Raw genomic sequence first — 19,036 nt, forward strand, 5'->3', positions numbered from 1 at the left:
CAACATTTATCCGTCAACCAACATCACAAAGCACATATTCTCTGATCATCATCACGACAGTGTTTGTGGGATCTTGCTCTGTGAGAACAGCCACGTTTCATACTTACAGCGGCAACTTATGTTCAGGTGTGACTGTAAAGCCCTTTGGGCAGCACGGTGGCACAGTGGTTAGCACTGGGTTAGCACGAGGGACCCGGGTTCGATTCCCGCTTGGGTCACTGTCTGTGCGGAGTTTGCACGTTCTCCCTGTGTCTGTGTGGGTTTCCTCCGGGTGCTCCGGTTTCCTCCCACAGTCCGAAAGACGTGCTGATTAGGTGGATTGGCCGTGCTAAATTCTCCCTCAATGTACCCGAACAGGTGCCGGAGCGTGGGGGGGATTTTCACAGTAACTTCATTGCAGTGTTAATGTAAGCCTACTTGTGACATTAATAAAAACTTTGGGATATTCCAAGCTCATAAAGGGTGCTGTAGAAACACAAGTCTTTGTTTCTTCCACTCTGATGTGGAGATGCTGGTGTTGGACTGGGGTGGGCACAGTAAGAAGTCTCACAACACCAGGTTAAAGTCCAACAGGTTATTTGGTAGCAAGAGCTTTCGGAGCACTGCTCCTTCATCAGGTGATGGGTCACTCACCTGATGAAGGGGCAACGCTCTGAAAGCTTGTGAGACCAAATAAACCTGTTGGACTTTAACCTGGTGTGAGGTTTCTTCGACTAGTTTCTTCAAGTAATTTTTAGAGACTTGAACTAAAATAGCCTAATTTATACAGCACTGTATTACCTCAAAACTTTTCAGAACCTAATGCATGACTTGCTTCACAAGTGTACTGACTGTTGTTACATAGCAAAACACAACAACCATTCACCACCCATACCAGCACCCCAATCAATGACCAGTTTGTTTGTTTTTGGTGATGTTGGCTAGGGGGTGATGAATACTGGCCAGGACCCCGGGAGGACTCTCTGCTCTTTTTCGAATACTCCCGTTGACCCTTTAACCTCCACCCAAACCCCAGAGCAGACAGTCGGTACTCCAAGCTCAAGAGCAGGTCTGAAGCATGATGCCTCTGACAGGGCAGCACTCTCTCAGTACTGCACTGGGTTATGAAGAAAGGTTAGAGAGTCACAGACTGAGTCAAACCAGCACCAATACTTTGAATATACGTTCTGTAAATTTGATGACTATGCAGGTGAAACTGCAGGATGTTTTTTTATGTACTAATCACTGTTACAGATAATAGAATAAAAATACAATTTATTGGACACTTTATGTCACTGTGGGTTCTGTGCATTTAACAGTAGCAAGAGAGATTTATTTATTTGCCTCACAATATTATCTGTATCTGTATAAAGTGCTATTCATTCAATCACTTTCAGAATAAAGATTGCTCTGGGGCAGAGGTACAGAGCTGAGCAGTGAAGATGATTCCATCAGTGAAGGCAATCTGGATAAGTACATGAAGGAGAAAGGAATGGAAAGATATGCTGACAGGAGATAAGTATCAAAGAATCACAGGATTGTTACATTGCAGACAGAGACCATTTGGCCCATCTTTGTACCAGCTCTCCACCTGGATAGATACATCACAGATACATGAGTAGGCAGGGAATAGAGGGATATGAAGACATTTAGAGGCAAGAAACTATTAGATTAGAGAGGCATCTGTGTCAGCATAGACTTGGTGGGCCGAAGGGCCTGTTCCTGTGCTGTTCTTTGTTCCATTCACCTATCGTCATTCTACCTTCTGACCATAACCCCCCACATTCTCCCTTTTCAGGTAACGTTCCTTTTGAATTCCTTGATTGAACCTGCCTCCACCACACTGTCAGGCAGCACCCTCCAGACCTTACGTACAATGGGAAGGGGCTCATGCGGAACATCAACATTAACATGGGATCGAATGACCTGTTTCTGGGCTATTATATAATTTGTTGTAGATGAATTATTAGAAATAGTTCAGGACGGTGGACTCGTTTACTTTGAGCACAGTAAGAAGTCTCCCAACACCAGGTTAAAGTATCACGAGCTTTCGGAGTGCTGCTCCTTCATCAGGTGAGTGGAGAGTTGGGTTCAAACTCTATAGACACAAACTTAATTACAAGATGATGATTGGAATGCGAGTCTTAACTGGTAATCAAGTCTTTACAGGTACAGACAATGCGAGTGGAGAGAGGGTTAGGCACAGGTTAAAGAGGTCTGAATTGTCTCCAGCCAGGACAGTTAGTAGGATTTGCAAGCCCAGGCCAAATGATGATGGTTACACAGAGTGTGACATGAATCCAAGATCCCGGTTGAGGCCATCCTCATGTGTGTAGAACTTGGCTATCAGTTTCTGCTCAGCCATTCTGCGTTGTCGTGTGTCATGAAGACCGCCTTGGAGACCGGAGGCTGAATGCCCTTGACTGCTGAAGTGTTCCCCGACAGGTGATTGTCGAGCGGTGTCCATTCATCTGTTGTCGTAGCATCTGCATGGTCCCGCCCACCCCAGTCCAACGCCGACATCTCCACATCTTGTTTACTTTGGGAAGAGGAGAGGCCAGGAAAATGCTTTCTAATGTTGAGCCAGATATTGGTGGCTCTATGGTGAGCCACCATAGAGGCTGTGGTGAATAGCTCAGTTATTAAAAGGAAACGCATTAAAAAAGTTTATAAAGTTTATTTATTTATTAATCACAAGAAGGCTTACATTAACGCTGCAAAGAAATTACTGTGAGGGTGAGATGGGGGGGCTAGAGGTGAGGGGAGCTTTTATACTTAGGGGGTCAAAGTCTTTTGGGGGCAAGATATTGGGGAGGGCCATTGGACTAGGAAATAGGAGCAGGAGTAATCCATTCGGCCCCTCAAGCCTGCTCCTTAATTTAACAAATCATGGACAATCATCTATGTCTTTTTCCCCAGTATCCCCATATCCCTTATGATGCGCGATTAATTCACTCGGGAGGCTAGATCGTACCCGGGAATAAAGGCTTTTATTCGCAACAAGAATAGAGCATACTGCTTAACAATACAATCCCAGACTAAAGGGTCACTAGGAAGTGCAGTGACCTTTATACTCCTATAGGAAGGCGGGGCCAACCGGAGTGTACCACAGAACAATACCAACAGGTGGAACACCCCAACCCTAACCCCAACAGTAACAAGAGTAACATATGTACAAGTACCCATAATGGTAACCATCTATGGTTCACCACATTCACCCCTCCTTTAAAAACAAAGGCCAGTGGGGCAAAAAAACAGTACGAACTGTCCATATATTCCAAGTTCAGTCGTATCGGAGGTCCGCACCGTCTCTGCGACCTCCGCAGCACTGGCGGTAGTGCCGGTTCTGGTGACCATGGTGTCCCTCTCTCCAAGGTGGTGTCCAGTGACTCCTCCAGTTCCTCACGCACGGGTGGACCTCGAGGTGGCGACAATCTCCTGGACTCAGGCAAGCTGTACACGGGAGTAAGAGGATTAAGTGGAGGTCCCGATACTGCCCGCGCTGTGTCAGGAGGGGAGAGAATGGGCAAAAGAACCCTAACCAGGGGTGCGGGAGCGACGGGGGTTTCCTGGTCCCCTGCAGGCGCCAGATCTCAGATAGAGACCGTGTCCTCTCGCCCGTCAGGATATGCTACATAGGCATATTGAGGGTTGGCGTGGAGGAGATGGACCTGTTCAACCAAAGGGTCGGACTTGCGGGTCCTAACATGCCGCCGCAGGAGGACAGGTCCTGAGTACGTCAACCAAGACGGCAGTGAGGTCCCAGAGGAAGACTTCCTAGGGAAGGTAAACATCCGCTCATGTGGGGTAGCATTGGTTGCCGTACACAGGAGGGACTGGATTGAATGGAGCGCATCAGAAAGTACCTCTTGCCAACGGGAGACTGGAAGACCCCTAGACCTTAACGACAGTAAGACAGCCTTCCAGACTGTAGCGTTTTCTCTTTCGACCTGCCCGTTACCCCAGGGGTTGTAACTCGTAGTCCTACTTGAGGCAATTCCTTTAGAGAGCAGGTATTGCCTCAAGTCGTCGCTCATAAACGACGAACCCCTATCACTGTGGATATAACTGGGGTAGCCGAACAGGGTAAAAAGACTCCGCAGGGCTTTGATGACCGTGGCAGCGGACATGTCAGAACAGGGAATGGCAAAAGGGAATCGGGAGTACTCGTCAACCACGTTGTCGAAGGAAGGGGGCCCTTGAAATCAACACTCAGTCGTACCACAGAACAATGCTAACAGGTGGAACACCCCAACCCTAACCCCAACAGTAACAAGAGTAACATATGTACAAGTACCCATAGTGATAACCATCTATGGTTCACCACACCTTAATGTCAAAAATCTTATCAATTTCTGCAGGAATGCGCTCAATGATTGAACAGCCCTCCGGGATAGAGAATTCTAAAGCTTCATCACCTTCTGATTAAAGAAATTCCTCCTCCTCTCAGTCTTAAATGGCCTGCTCCTTATTCTGACACTGTGCCCTCTGGTTCTAGACTTCCAGTAAGAAGTTTAACAACACCAGGTTAAAGTCCAACAGGTTTATTTGGTAGCAAAAGCCACAAGTGGCCCCCTTCCTTCCACAAGTGGCTTTTGCTACCAAATAAACCTGTTGGACTTTAACCTGGTGTTGTTAAACTTCTTACTGTGTTTACCCCAGTCTAACGCCGGCATCTCCACATCTAGACTTCCAGTCAGGGGGAACATCCTATCCACACGCACCCTGTAAGAATTGTGTAAGTTTCAAAGGGGCCACCTCTCATTCTTGGAAACTCTGGAGAATACAGGCCCAGTCTCTTCAATCTCTCCTCATAGGGCAATCCCACCATCCCAGGAATCAGTCTTTATTGTATCCTATCGCATCTCCTTCCTTAGATAAGGAGACCAAAACTCTACATAATACTCCAGGTGAAGTCTCACCAAGGCTCTCTACAATTGTGGAAAACCATTTTTACCCAAACCCCCTCGTGCTGAAGGCCAACATACCATCTGCCTTCCTAATTGCTTGCTGCACCTGCATGCCAGCTTTTCGTGACTCATGAACAAGGACACCAGGTCCCCGTGGACACCAACACTTCCAACCTCTCTCCATTGAATAAATACTCTGTCTTTCTGTTTTTTCTACCAAAGTGAATAACTTCACACTTATTCACATTATATTTTGTCTGCCATGTTCTCGCCCATTCACTGAACCTGTTCAAGTCCCCCTGAAATCTCCTTGCATTCTCCTCACAACTCACATTCCCACCTAGTTTTGTGTCATCAGCAAATTGGGAAATATTTCATTTGGTCCCCAAATCATGTACGTAAATCGTGAACAGCTGTGACCTTTGCACTGATCCTTGCGGCACCCCACGAGTAACAGCCTGGGATCCTGAGAATGATCTGTTTATTCCTACTCTCTGCTTTCTGTCTGTTAACCAATTCTCAATCCATATTATCACCCAATCCCCCAAACAGTTGAGGAGTCTGGGTCTATACTCGATGGAGTTTAGAAGGATGAGGGGGGGGGATCTAATTAAAACTTACAGAATACTGAGAAGCCTAGGTAGATTGGACATGGAGAGGATGTTTCCATTAGTGAGAGAGACTAGAACCAGAGGGCACAACCTCAGAGTGAAGGGACGCTCCTTTAAAACTGATATGAGGAGGAATTTCTTCAGCCAGAGGGTGGTGATTCTGTGGAACTCATTGCCACAAGAGGGCTGTGGAGGCCAGGTCATTGAGTGTCTTTAAGATCGGGATAGATAGGTTCTTTATCAATAAGGGGATCAGGGGTTATGGTGAGAAGGCAGGAGAATGGAGATGAGAATCAAATCAGCCATGATTGAATGGCAGAGCAGACTCAATGGCTGAATGGCATAATTCTGCTCCTATATTTTATGGTCTATGGTCTAATCCCATGTGCTACAATTTTGTTTACTAACCTCCTGTGTGGGACCTTCTGAAAATCCAATTACACCACATCCACAGGTTCTCCTTTATGCTACAAGTAACATCCTCAAAAACACTCCAACAGGTTTGTTAACGTGATATCCCTTTCAGAAATCCATGTTGACCCTACCCAATCATATGATTATATTCTAATTGTCCAATTATCACATCCTTTATAACAGATTTTTACATTTCCCTACTACTGACGTTAAACTAACAGCTCTGTACTTCTCTGCTTTCTCACCCCACCCCCTTCTTTTGAGGTTACATTTGCTACTTCCCAGTCTGCAGAAACCTTTCCAGAATTTATAGAATTTTGAAATTCACTATCTCTACATCTGCCTCTGTAAGCACATCTGGTCCAGGGAGTTTATCAACTTTCAATCCAATTACTTTTTCAAGAACTATCTAATTATTTATACCATTTTATTTCAGTTCCTCACTTTCACAAGTCCCTTGGTTCCTGAATTTTATAGAGTCATAGAGTCGTAGAATAATATAGCGCGGAAAAAGGCCCTTCTGCCCAACCGGTCCATGCTGACCATGGTGCCTTCCCAGCTAGTCCCAATTGCCTGCATTTGGCCCATATCCCTCTAATCCTTTCCCATCCATGTATTTATCCAAATGCTTTTTAAATGTTGCGATTGAACCTAACTCAACCACTTTCTCTGGCAGCTCATTCCGTATACGCACTACCCTCTGCATGAAGAAGTTGCCCCTCAGGTCCCTTTTAAATCTTTCCCCTCTCACCATAAATTAAGTTTAAGTTTAAAGTTAATTCATTATTCTGGTAGATTTTCTGTTTCTTCCTTTGTGAAGACAGACACAAGTAAATTGTTTAGTTCCCAAAAGAGGAAATGCTGGATAATCTCAGCTGCCAGGCCTGCTGAGATTTTCCAGCATCTTCTCTTTTGGTTTCAGATTCCAGCATCAGCAGTGATTTGCTTTTATCCACTTAATATAAATTGTTTAGTTTCTTTGCCAGTTCCTAGTCTCCGTTATAAATTCTCCCTTCTTCACCCATACCGGACCCACATTTTGAAGCAGACACAATGGGGTGAATTTTACCGTACCGCCCCGCCACGGGAATCGGAGCGGGCGAGGGGCGGGCCATGGAAAAGTCTGTTGACCTCGGGCGGGATTTTTGGGTTTCGGGGTGAACGAGGCTGGAAAGTCCTGCCCAAGAGCATTCAAATGGTTATTGGATAAATATATGGATGATATTGGAATAGTGTAGATTAGAGGGGCTTTAGATTGGTTCCACTGGTCAGCGCAACATCGAGGGCCGAAGGGCCTGTACTGCGCTGTAATGTTCTATGTTCTAATGGTTAGCTGAGACTTTGTATGCTTATCCACACGAGTGTTCGGAATCTATGGAATTGTATTACAATGAGAAGTCATTGTGCAAAGCTGGAAAAAAAGGACTATTTATAAGATGACGGATTCCTTGCCCCAGTCGATGTTGGTGTCACAGAGGAGCCCCATTGATTGCAGTGGAGCAGTGAGAAGATATAACGTCATGACAATCAATAAATTGATTTTTTATTCTTCCAGAAATATACTTAATTCATAAAGTTTGTAAAAGCCAATACAAGTTTGACATTATGCAAAGTACATCACACAATTGGTTAAATACAGTACAGCACTTATAGAATATAGATATTCTGTAAAATATTTTGATTTATAGAATCATAGAATCCCTACAGCGCAGAAGGAGGTAATTCAGCCCATCGAGCCCGCACCGACCACAACTCCACCCAGGCCCTATTCCTGTAACCTCACATGTTTACCCTGCTAATCCCCCTGACATTAGGGTCAATTTAGCACGGCCAATCCCCCTAACCTGCACATCTTTGATTTATTATTGTCACGTATTTTGGGACACAGTGAAACATCTGTAAATATACAACCTCACTTCAATCACAATGCTGATTCTAGCTACGGTTACATTGCTGATGCAAACAGGGATTTGACACCAGATAAAAGCAAATTACTGCGGATGCTGGAATCTGAAACCAAAAGAGAAAATGCTGGAAAATCTCAGCAGGTCTGGGAGCATCTGCAAGAAGAGAAAAGAGCTGATGTTTCCAGTCCAGATGACCTGCTGAGATTTTCCAGGGATTTGGCACCAGCTGAGTGAATCAATCAGTAGTTACAGAGATAATAAATGGACACTTTTTTTCAAAAGAAACGTCCTCTGGGTTTTTCTATCAATGAATGCAATTGTATTCTGAAGCTAAAGCTGAAAGGTCACAATGCTGGCTGGAGATTTTGGAAGCTCTGTCTAATTGTGGCTGAAGTTGGGACATGAGGTTCCCAACCCTCCAGCCGGGAGCAGAGCCAGGCGTGGCCACGCCCCCTCCGCCTCTGATTGACAGCGCCTCCCGGTGGCGTCATCAGCACGCGACGCCGGACCCGGCCGCAGTCGCCAGGGCAACCGGAGTGAAGATGGCGGAGAGGGTGAGAGGGCCTTGGGCCTGGGGCGGGTGAGAGGGCCTTGGGCGGGAGAGCGGGGCTCGGGGGCGGCTGGAGGGAGCTGAAGCGGGGGGTTTAATTCTCAGGAGCTGAGGGATCCCTGAGATCCCCACCCCCCGATCCTTCAGCAGCATCAATGTCTGAGCCGGGGTGTGGCTCAAACCCCCTCTCCATATAGATCAGTGCATTAGTCACTGTCCCCATCAAACACTCCCAGGACAGGTACAGCACGGGGTTAGATACAGAGTAAAGCTCCCTCTACACTGTCCCCATCAAACACTCCCAGGACAGGTACAGCACGGGGTTAGATACAGAGTAAAGCTCCCTCTACACTGTCCCCATCAAACACTCCCAGGACAGGTACAGCACGGGGTTAGATACAGAGTAAAGCTCCCTCTACACTGTCCCCATCAAACACTCCCAGGACAGGTACAGCACGGGGTTAGATACAGAGTAAAGCTCCCTCTACACTGTCCCCATCAAACACTCCCAGGACAGGTACAGCACGGGGTTAGATACAGAGTAAAGCTCCCTCTACACTGTCCCCATCAAACACTCCCAGGACAGGTACAGCACGGGGTTAGATACAGAGTAAAGCTCCCTCTACACTGTCCCCATCAAACACTCCCAGGACAGGTACAGCACGGGGTTAGATACAGAGGAAAGCTCCCTCTACACTGTCCCCATCAAACACTCCCAGGACAGGTACAGCACGGGGTTAGATACAGAGTAAAGCTCCCTCTACACTGTCCCCATCAAACACTCCCAGGACAGGTACAGCACGGGGTTAGATACAGAGTAAAGCTCCCTCTACACTGTACCCCATCAAACACTCCCAGGACAGGTACAGCACGGGGTTAGATACAGAGTAAAGCTCCCTCTACACTGTCCCCCATCAAACACTCCCAGGACAGGTACAGCACGGGGTTAGATACAGAGTAAAGCTCCCTCTACACTGTCCCCATCAAACACTCCCAGGACAGGTACAGCACGGGGTTAGATACAGAGTAAAGCTCCCTCTACACTGTCCCCATCAAACACTCCCAGGACAGGTACAGCATGGGGTTAGATACAGAGTAAAGCTCCCTCTACACTGTCCCCATCAAACACTCCCAGGACAGGTACAGCACGGGGTTAGATACAGAGTAAAGCTCCCTCTACACTGTCCCCCATCAAACACTCCCAGGACAGGTACAGCACGGGGTTAGATACAGAGTAAAGCTCCCTCTACACTGTCCCCATCAAACACTCCCAGGACAGGTACAGCACGGGGTTAGATACAGAGTAAAGCTCCCTCTACACTGTCCCCATCAAACACTCCCAGGACAGGTACAGCACGGGGTTAGATACAGAGTAAAGCTCCCTCTACACTGTCCCCATCAAACACTCCCAGGACAGGTACAGCATGGGGTTAGATACAGAGTAAAGCTCCCTCTACACTGTCCCCATCAAACACTCCCAGGACAGGTACAGCATGGGGTTAGATACAGAGTAAAGCTCCCTCTACACTGTCCCCATCAAACACTCCCAGGACAGGTACAGCATGGGGTTAGATACAGAGTAAAGCTCCCTCTACACTGTCCCCATCAAACACTCCCAGGACAGGTACAGCACGGGGTTAGATACAGAGTAAAGCTCCCTCTACACTGTCCCCATCAAACACTCCCAGGACAGGTACAGCACAGGGTTAGATACAGAGTAAAGTTCCCTCTACACTGTCCCCATCAAACACTCCCAGGACAGGTACAGCACGGGGTTAGATACAGAGTAAAGCTCCCTCTACACTGTCCCCATCAAACACTCCCAGGACAGGTACAGCACAGGGTTAGATACAGAGTAAAGCTCCCTCTACACTGTCCCCCATCAAACACTCCCAAGACAGGTACAGCACGGGGTTAGATACAGAGTAAAGCTCCCTCTACAATAGTGTACCTCAGTCCCAACTCAGTGCAGTGCACCAATGTGTTACCAATTAGCCTTTTGATCTCTCTGACTAAGTTTACCAATTCAGTCTGAAATCAGGGCCAATTGTTCCCATGAGGAACTAGCTGGGAACACCAAAAGGTCCTGTAGCATATTGGTTGTCACATTCGCATACCACGAGAACGGTCCCCAGTTCTAAAACCAGGCAGAAACATTGCCTAATTGCTCATAATTTGTTGCAGACCAGTGTGGCAGAGCTGCGGGAGGATGGCAACAAACATTTTAAATTGGGAGACTACGAGAGTGCATTGTCCTGCTATACACAGGCAATTGAGCTTTCCCAGGACGTTTCAGAAGGCATGATTCTTCATCGCAATAGAGCAGCCTGCTACCTTAAACTCGTGAGTACAAACAAAAGGACCAAAAACCTTTTGAGAACTGGTTAATCAAGGAATCGTAGTTGTTGCTGATTATTAAATCAGCTCAGTCCTGTGTTTGATTTTGTATGTCTATTTCCATTATTTCTTAGGAGGATTATTCAAAAGCTGAAGCTGATGCCTCGAAAGGTGGGTAACGATCAAGTATAAGTGTTGCCATGTTTACCTGGCTCTTTGAGAATCATTTAATCGGGAAACGGCCGAATATTGTGGGTGTGTGTGCATGTCACCTCTTTGTGAGGCTGATGGGATTATTCCGATTGTATCATGAAGATAAGTACTGGATCAGAAAAAGACTGTTATAAACTTGGCCAGTTCTAGAAACATCTCTCCCACAAATATCTGTCCAAATTATCTCTTGACTCATTCTCTAGTGGGCAGTAGATTCTAACCATTGGTGCCCCTTGTTTAAGGTAGTTATAGCACTTCTGCCTCACAGCGCCAAGGATCCGGGTTCGATCCCCGGCTTGGGTAACTGTTTGTGTGGAGTTTGCCCAGTAAGAAGTCTCACAACACCAGGTTAAAGTCCAACAGGTTTATGTGGAATCACAAGCTTTTGGAGCGCTGCTCCTTCCTCCTGTCCTGGGAGTGTTTGATGGGAGACAGTGTAGAGGGAGCTTTACTCTGTATCTAACCCCGTGCTGTATCTGTCCTGGGAGTGTTTGATGGGGGACAGTGTAGAGGGAGCTTTACTCTGTATCTAACCCCATGCTGTACCTGTCCTGGGAGCGTTTGATGGGGACAGTGTAGAGGGAGCTTTACTCTGTATCTAACCCCGTGCTGTACCTGTCCTGGGAGTGTTTGATGGGGACAGTGTAGAGGGAGCTTTACTCTGTATCTAACCCCGTGCTGTACCTGTCCTGGGAGTGTTTGATGGGGACAGTGTAGAGGGAGCTTTACTCTGTATCTAACCCCATGCTGTACCTGTCTTGGGAGTGTTTGATGGGGACAGTGTAGAGGGAGACTTACTCTGTATCTAACCCCGTGCTGTACCTGTCTTGGGAGTGTTTGAAAGCTCGTGATTCCAAATAAACCTGTTGGACTGTAACCTGGTGTTGTAAGACTTCTTACTCACCCCAGTCCAACGCTGGCATCTCCACATCATGTGTGGAGTTTGCACGTTCTCCCTATGTCTGTGTGGGTTTCTTCCGGGTGCTCCGGTTTCCTACCACAGTCCAAAGATGTGTTGGTTAGGTGGATTGGCCATGCTAAATTCTCCCTCAGTGTTACCCGAACAGGTGCCGGAGTGTGACGGCTAGGGGATTTTCACAGTAACTTCATTGCAGTGTTAATGTAAGCCGACTTGTGACACTAATGAGTAAACCCTCGGTGTGGATCCTCATTGACTGTCAGAATGTTTGCTCCCCAGCAATGATTGTCTTTTTGTCCTCAGTGATTGAGGTGGATGGGAAGGATGTGAAGGCTCTGTTCCGCAGACACCAGGCCCTGCAGGAGCTGGGGAGACTGGACCAGGCATTTGCTGATATCCAGAGATGTGCTGTTCTGGAACCAAAGAACAAAGTATTTCAGGAATCGCTGCGACAAATTGCAACAAAGGTCCAGGAGAAGGTAAGGGCTGGGTGGATAGGAGGGAGGAGTCAGATTGCAGAGCGAGGGGGTGATTGCAGAGCGAGGGGGTGATTGCAGAGCGAGGGGGTGATTGCAGAGCGAGGGGGTGATTGCAGAGCGAGGGGGTGATTGCAGAGCGAGGGGGTGATTGCAGAGCGAGGGGGTGATTGCAGAGCGAGGGGGGGATTGCAGAGCGAGGGGGGGAAGCAGTATGAGGAGGAGCTCAATCAGAATAGTCAGATTGACAAGGGAGAGAAGTGTGTCCTTGCAAGATATGATAGCGAAGATACAGGTCTACGATTGTATTTGTCCTTTTAACCCTGGTCCTCCTGTTGTCAGTATCAAATGGTATGAAGATTGACCAGTTTCTTGATACTGTACAGAATCTGACAAAGGAGCTTACCCGTGCATTCCCTTTGTGTTATCACTGGGTTTAAGTAAACTTAGGGGAGGTGATGGCTGTTGGTATTATCGCTAGACTATTAATCCAGAAACTCAGCTAATGTCCTGGGGACCCGGGTTCGAATCCCGGCAGGTGGTGAAATTTGAATTCAATTTTTAAAAAAAATCTGGAATTAAGAATCTACAGATGACCATGAAACCATTGTCGATTGTCGGAAAGACCCATCTGGTTCACTCATGTCCTTCAGGAAATCTGCTGTCCTTACCTGGTCTGACCTACATGTGACTCAAGAGACACAACAATGTGGTTGACACTCAACTGTCCTCGGGCAACTAGGGATGGGCTATAAATGCTGGCCAGCCAGCGACGCCCATGTCCCATGAATGAATAAACAAATGATAACAGGGCATATAAAATATTCGTGCAATTTTAGAGTCTGTTGTTTCAAAGTTGTGCTGTGTTCAGAGAGAGTTCGTGGAGTTGTTTGCGAGCAGCATCAATATTGAATCTTTAATCAAAGATGCCTATTATCAGCCAGGACAGTTGAGCTTCAGTCTGCTGAGGTGATCTTTTTATTATCCGGGGAATTGTCCTCAGTGTGTTGAGTTTCTTTCTCCATTCCAGGTCCGACTACAATCTTCCACTGATGCGCGAGTGGAGCAAATGTTTAACATCCTCTTGGATCCTGGCGAGAAAGACTCTGACAAGAAACAAAAGGTCTGTGCTTCCCTATTCTCGCGAGAGACAATGTTCTGTACCTGCTACAGGTAGCAAGTGTCTGGATCAGGGCGAGCTGCCCCCTGGCTTTGTAGTACAGTGTAAATGCTGGATCTGCAATGTTTTCATTCTGCATTCACCCTGAACTGTGGAGGAAGAGCCAACAATGTAATAATTGTAGATTCTTTCTTTCAGTGTGTGGGTTGCATCATAATCAGCAGTGTAACATTAGTTAATGGCCAGATAGTTTCTGATCATGTTGACTGAGGGATGAATTCCAGCTGGATATTGAAAAAATATTCCTGCTCTTTTCTGACTCGCATCTTTTACACTCTCTTCAGAAGGCAGGTTTAATAATCTCAACCGAGAATGCTTTCTAGACAGTGCAGCGCTCCCTCTGTACTGTACTAAGGTCACTTTGTGGTCGAGACTTGGCATGGACTTACTGACTCTGAGATAACAGTGCCACCAACTGAACGACAGCTGAAATTTAAATAACAATAGATATTTTTGAAACCGAGAGTTTCCATATAGGGGCGGCATGGCGGCACAGTGGTTAGCACTGCTGCCTCACAGCGCCAGGGACCCAAGTTCAATTCCCAGCTTGGGTCACTGTCTGTGTGGAGTTTGCACATTCTCCTCGTGTCTGCGTGGGTTTCCTCCGGGCGCTCCGGTTTCCTCCCACTGTCCAAAGATGTGCAGGTTAGGTGGATTGGCCATGCTAAATTGCCCCTTCATGTCAGGGGGTCTAGTTAGGGGAAATGCATGGAGTTATGGGGATAGGGCATGGGTGGGATTGTGGTCGGTGCAGACTCGATGCACCGAATGGCCTCCTTCTGCACTGTAGGGACTCTATGATTGTATATTTTGAGATTGATGGTCGTTAATATTGTCTTTCCTCTCCAGGCGGTTCAGAATCTGATTGTTCTTGCTCGGGAAGATGCGGGAGCTGAAAGGATTTTCCGCAGTGATGGAGTGCGTCTCCTCCAGAAGATGTTGGACATTGGGAATGTGGACATGGTGCTGGCTTCACTGCGGACTCTCGTGGGGTTGTGTTCAGGCCATCAATCCCGGGTCAGTCAGGCAGAGAATGTTTGGGGAAAAAAATACCCTCAATTCTTTTCAAATAATATCTTGAACCTTGCTCTGCAAAGCCACGGAGTGACTAGAGGCGCCATCTTGACACTTGATGCAGCAAAATTGAATTGGAAAATGTTAATGCAGAAGTATGCTGAAAAATGGCACAGTTTGTATTTATATAATGCCTTTAGTGTAGTCAAATGCTTCAAGGAGCTTCACAGAAATGCTATCAGACAAAACTTGACTACAGGAAGTAACGTCTCCGGGTAGGAAGTGAGAGCTTGTAAAATATATTTAATATATTTCTAAGTTTAAAGTTTATTTATTAGTGTGACAAGGAGGCTCTCCCAGTAACTCACTTCGAGACACATGGCCCTCTTGTGGCTCTGCCTCAGGTAGGCCAGGCCTGGTTTGATTTTTCCCATCATCCTTTTAAGTTTATTAGTGTCACAAGGAAGGCTTACATTAACACTGCAATGAAGTTACTGTGAAAATCCCCTCGTCGCCACACTCTGGCGCCCGTTTGGGTAACACTGAGGGAGAATTTAGCACGGCCAATGCACCCTAACCAGCGCGTCTTTCGGCTTGTGAGAGGAAACCCACGCAGACACGGGGAGAACGTGCAGACTCCGCACAGACAGTGACCCGAGCCAGGAATCGAAATTGGGTCCCTGGCGCTGTGAGGCAGCAGTGCTGACCCACTGTGTCGCCACTAATTATTTTCGCTCCTGCCGTGAATCTTTTAGTCAATCATCCATCAGTGATGACTGCTAAATGTCATGTTCTATGGCAAACGGTGCTCGTCCATCATCAGAAATGAATCCAGTTTAAGCTGTATCTGTTTTGGTGTAGAAATAATTTGCATTTATAGAACACTTAGTGTTTATCTAAAAGCCTGCGTTTAGCTTTGATTCCTGTTTGCAGGCAGTGGTGATTCTGCATACAATAGGAATGGACAGATTCTGCCGTGTGATGGGCACTGATAATGAGCAGGTTTCCCTGGCAGCGTGCAATGTCCTGCAAGGCATGTTCGATTCACTGAGAGGCGGAATAAAAAGTGACATTCGAGGGAAAGAGGAGGCCCTGGTTCTCGGTGAGTGATGTGACTCTCTGTGTGAGAATAATTCCTCATTATAGCTGGAGTTTGACTGTCACTATCTGCAGCAGAGTACAGTTTTATTATAGAGAACTGGCATTGTCCTTTAGAAAGGGCTCCCTGAGGATGTGTTGAATTGCGGGGAGTGCCATGGAAAGGGTTGCTGGTTATATCGGTTCCACACGTGGAAAAGTGTGAACGTTACTTGAATAGTTCTTCCAGATTACGAAACACTAATTAAGCCACGTTTTCAAATAACAAACATTTTTTTCACTGACCTTTAGAACCCATGAAAGAGTTGAAGATGATGGTCTACCAGCTGCTGGAGATGTTAATTCAGCGCGAGGTTTCCACCCATGGCCGTGACAACTCCACAAACCTCCTGATTAAAAACGTTCCACGGAAATCCTTACGCGACCCCAACAACACCATGACGATCTGGGTAATTGATCAGGGTAAGACATGAACTGAGGGAAGCAGGTGGCAGCATGGTTTGGCCGGTGTCATAGAGAAGCCACTTGCTTTGATTCTTGTTCGCTGTTTGGTGAGGACAGCATTTATCGTTGTGGGTCCAGAGATCAGGTGCGGCCAGACAACAGATTTCCTTCCAAAAAGGCCATTAGTGAACTGAATTGTTGTGTCAATCCAGTGATTACATGGTCACAAATAGTGAGTTGATTTGATCTATTATTGTCACATGGATTGGCGTGCCGCAGGGATCGGTGCTGGGGCCTCAATTGTTTACCATTTACATAGATGATCTGGAGGAGGGGACTGAATGTAGGGTATTCAAGTTTGCTGATGACACGAAGGTGAGTGGGAAAGCGAATTGCGTGGAGGACGCAGAAAGTCTGCAGAGAGATTTGGATAGGCTGAGCGAGTGGGCGAGGATCTGGCAGATGGAATATAACGTTAGCAAATGTGAGGTTATCCACTTTGGAAGAAATAATAGTAAATTGGAATATTATTTAAATGGAGAAAAATTACATCGTGCGACTGTGCAGAGGGACCTGGGGGTTCTTGTGCACGAATCGCAAAAACTCAGTCTGCAGGTGCAGCAGGTGATCAAGAAGGCGAATGGAATGTTGGCCTTTATCGCGAGGGGGATAGAATATAAAAGCAGGGAGGTCTTGCTGCAACTGTACAAGGCACTGGTGAGGCCGCAACTGGAGTACTGTGTGCAGTTTTGGTCCCCTTATTTGCGAAAGGATATATTGGCCTTGGAGGGAGTGCAGAGAAGGTTCACCAGGTTGATACCGGAGATGAGGGGTGTAGCTTATGAGGAGAGATTAAACAGATTGGGTCTGTACTCGTTGGAGTTTAGAAGGATGAGGGGTGATCTTATAGAGACATATAAGATAATGAAGGGGCTGGATAGGGTAGAGGTGGAGAGATTCTTTCCACTTAGAAGGGAAACCAGAACGAGAGGGCACAGCCTCAAAATAAGGGGGGGCCGGTTCAGAACAGAGTTGAGGGGGAACTTCTTCTCTCAGAGGGTAGTGAATCTCTGGAATTCTCTGCCCATTGAAGTGGTGGAGGCTTCCTCGTTGAATATGTTTAAATCACGGGTAGATAGTTTTCTGATCGATAAGGGAATTAGGGGATATGGGGAGCAGGCGGGTAAGTGGAACTGATTCGCTTCAGATCAGCCATGATCTTGTTGAATGGCGGGGCAGGCTCGAAAGGCCAGATGGCCTACTCCTGCTCCTATTTCTTATGTTCTTATGATACAGTGAAAAGTATTGTTCCTTGCACGCTAAACAGAAAAAGCATACCGTTCATTAGAGAAGGAAAGGAGAGAGTGCAGAATGTAGTGTTACAGTTATAGCTAGGGTGTAGAGAAAGATCATGTTAATGCAAGGTAGGTCCATTCAAAAGTCTGACGGCAGCAGGGAAGAAGCTGTTCTTGAGTCGGTTGGTGCGTGACCTCAGACTTTTGTATCTTTTTCCCAACGGAAGAAGGTGGAAGAGAGAATGTCCGGGGTGCGTGGGGTCCTTAATTATGCTGGCTGCTTTGCCGAGGCAGCGGAAAATGTAGACAGAGTCAATGGATGGGAGCCTGGTTTGCGTGATGGACTGGGATACTAGCCTATTATTCCAGATTTTTTTTGATTAACTGATTTTAAGCTCCCTAGCTGCTGTGGTGGGATTTGAACTCATGTTTCTGTATTATTTTTCCAAGCCTCTGGTTTACTGGTCCAGTAACATGATCATTAAGCTATGACTCTGCTGTTCCCCTGCTTTGCAAGGCTGATCGGGTACAAAGTTTAAATTAATGTTAATTGGAGATTTCCTAAGCCACAGAACCTAATTGACGCTGCTCTGGTTTAGGATTTATTTACTAGTGCAGTAACAATGTTAAGAGGAACCCTTTTCAAACCTCGAGTCCCACAAAGGGGGTAAGCAATTAGCAGGAACAGAATTAAGATAAAAACAGAAATGGTTGGAAATACTCAGCTGGTCTGGCTGCATAAATGTGGAGAGGAACGGGCAGTCTGTTAGCTCAGTTGGCTGGGCGGCGATGCAACAGCATGGGTTCAATTCCCGTACTGGCTAAGGTTATTCATGAAGGCCTGCAGTCTCGACCATGCCCCCTTATGTAGTGTACCTCGGGTCTCCTCCCTTTGAGGGGGGAGAGCAGCCTTTGGTCGTCTGGGACTATGGCGACTTTGCCTTTATCTAGGAGAGAGGAACTGAGTTAACATTTCAGGTCGATGACCTTTCATCGCAACAGAATTGGACTACCTGAGTTTTGAGGGTCTGTCTATCTGATCCCATTGGCGGCTGCTGGAGACACCTGTCCCGCTGCTATAATAAAACTAAAATAGAGAGACATTCACAGTAGCTTCATTGCACTGTTAATGTAAGCCTACTTGAGGCCCTAACAAATAAACATTCATTGAGAAGTTCTGTTGTGACGGGGATGTACTGGTGACCAGAGACTTAACAAATATACCTGAGAGTGTTGTATCTGGCCATTGTGAGGTAGAATTTACGGAGCTACTGCAGCGGCATTTAGCCTTCACGGAGAAGCTGGCCTAGTCTGACTCATTTCTAATACCTGAACTAATCCAGTAGAGGGATGAGTGCTTTGAGAAATTCTCTTCACTGCGTATAAGACCAGGCGGTCCTCTCTCTCTCTCTCTCTCTCTCTGTTTCTATGTTTTTCTCCCAGGTGCACATTCTGAGTGTGGATATTCAGCCACTTTCACATTGATTCAATGTGGACATAATCGCTGTGTCCTGCATCTCCCTTCGAAGTGTTAGAGCAAAGAGTGAGGAGAGGCTTTTGTGGGGTGTGTGTATTTGCATTCACAGTGGATGCCATATAATTCAATCTCATTGAAATACATAGGGGTGGATTCTCTGACCTTGCTCGCAGGTGGAATTCTCCCATCCCGCTGCAGTGAGAGCTAAATTC

General features: G+C 46.6%; 1 protein-coding gene across 1 annotated transcript in view; it reads left to right on the plus strand.

Annotated features, from left to right (window-relative positions):
* The first annotated feature begins 8,325 nt into the window (after positions 1–8,325).
* LOC144480479 (protein unc-45 homolog A-like) overlaps positions 8,326–19,036 on the plus strand; it is a 36,622-nt gene continuing 25,911 nt past the window's right edge. Inside the window, exons 1-8 of the mRNA XM_078199961.1 lie at positions 8,326–8,375; positions 10,556–10,714; positions 10,843–10,879; positions 12,144–12,319; positions 13,347–13,439; positions 14,346–14,513; positions 15,444–15,612; positions 15,900–16,070. Of these exons, the coding sequence (XP_078056087.1) occupies positions 8,364–8,375; positions 10,556–10,714; positions 10,843–10,879; positions 12,144–12,319; positions 13,347–13,439; positions 14,346–14,513; positions 15,444–15,612; positions 15,900–16,070 (985 nt within the window). The 5' untranslated portion in view covers positions 8,326–8,363. The remainder of the gene's footprint in view (positions 8,376–10,555; positions 10,715–10,842; positions 10,880–12,143; positions 12,320–13,346; positions 13,440–14,345; positions 14,514–15,443; positions 15,613–15,899; positions 16,071–19,036) is intronic.

Source organism: Mustelus asterias, chromosome 29, assembly GCF_964213995.1.
Source record: "Mustelus asterias chromosome 29, sMusAst1.hap1.1, whole genome shotgun sequence".
NCBI classification, from domain to species: domain Eukaryota; kingdom Metazoa; phylum Chordata; class Chondrichthyes; order Carcharhiniformes; family Triakidae; genus Mustelus; species Mustelus asterias.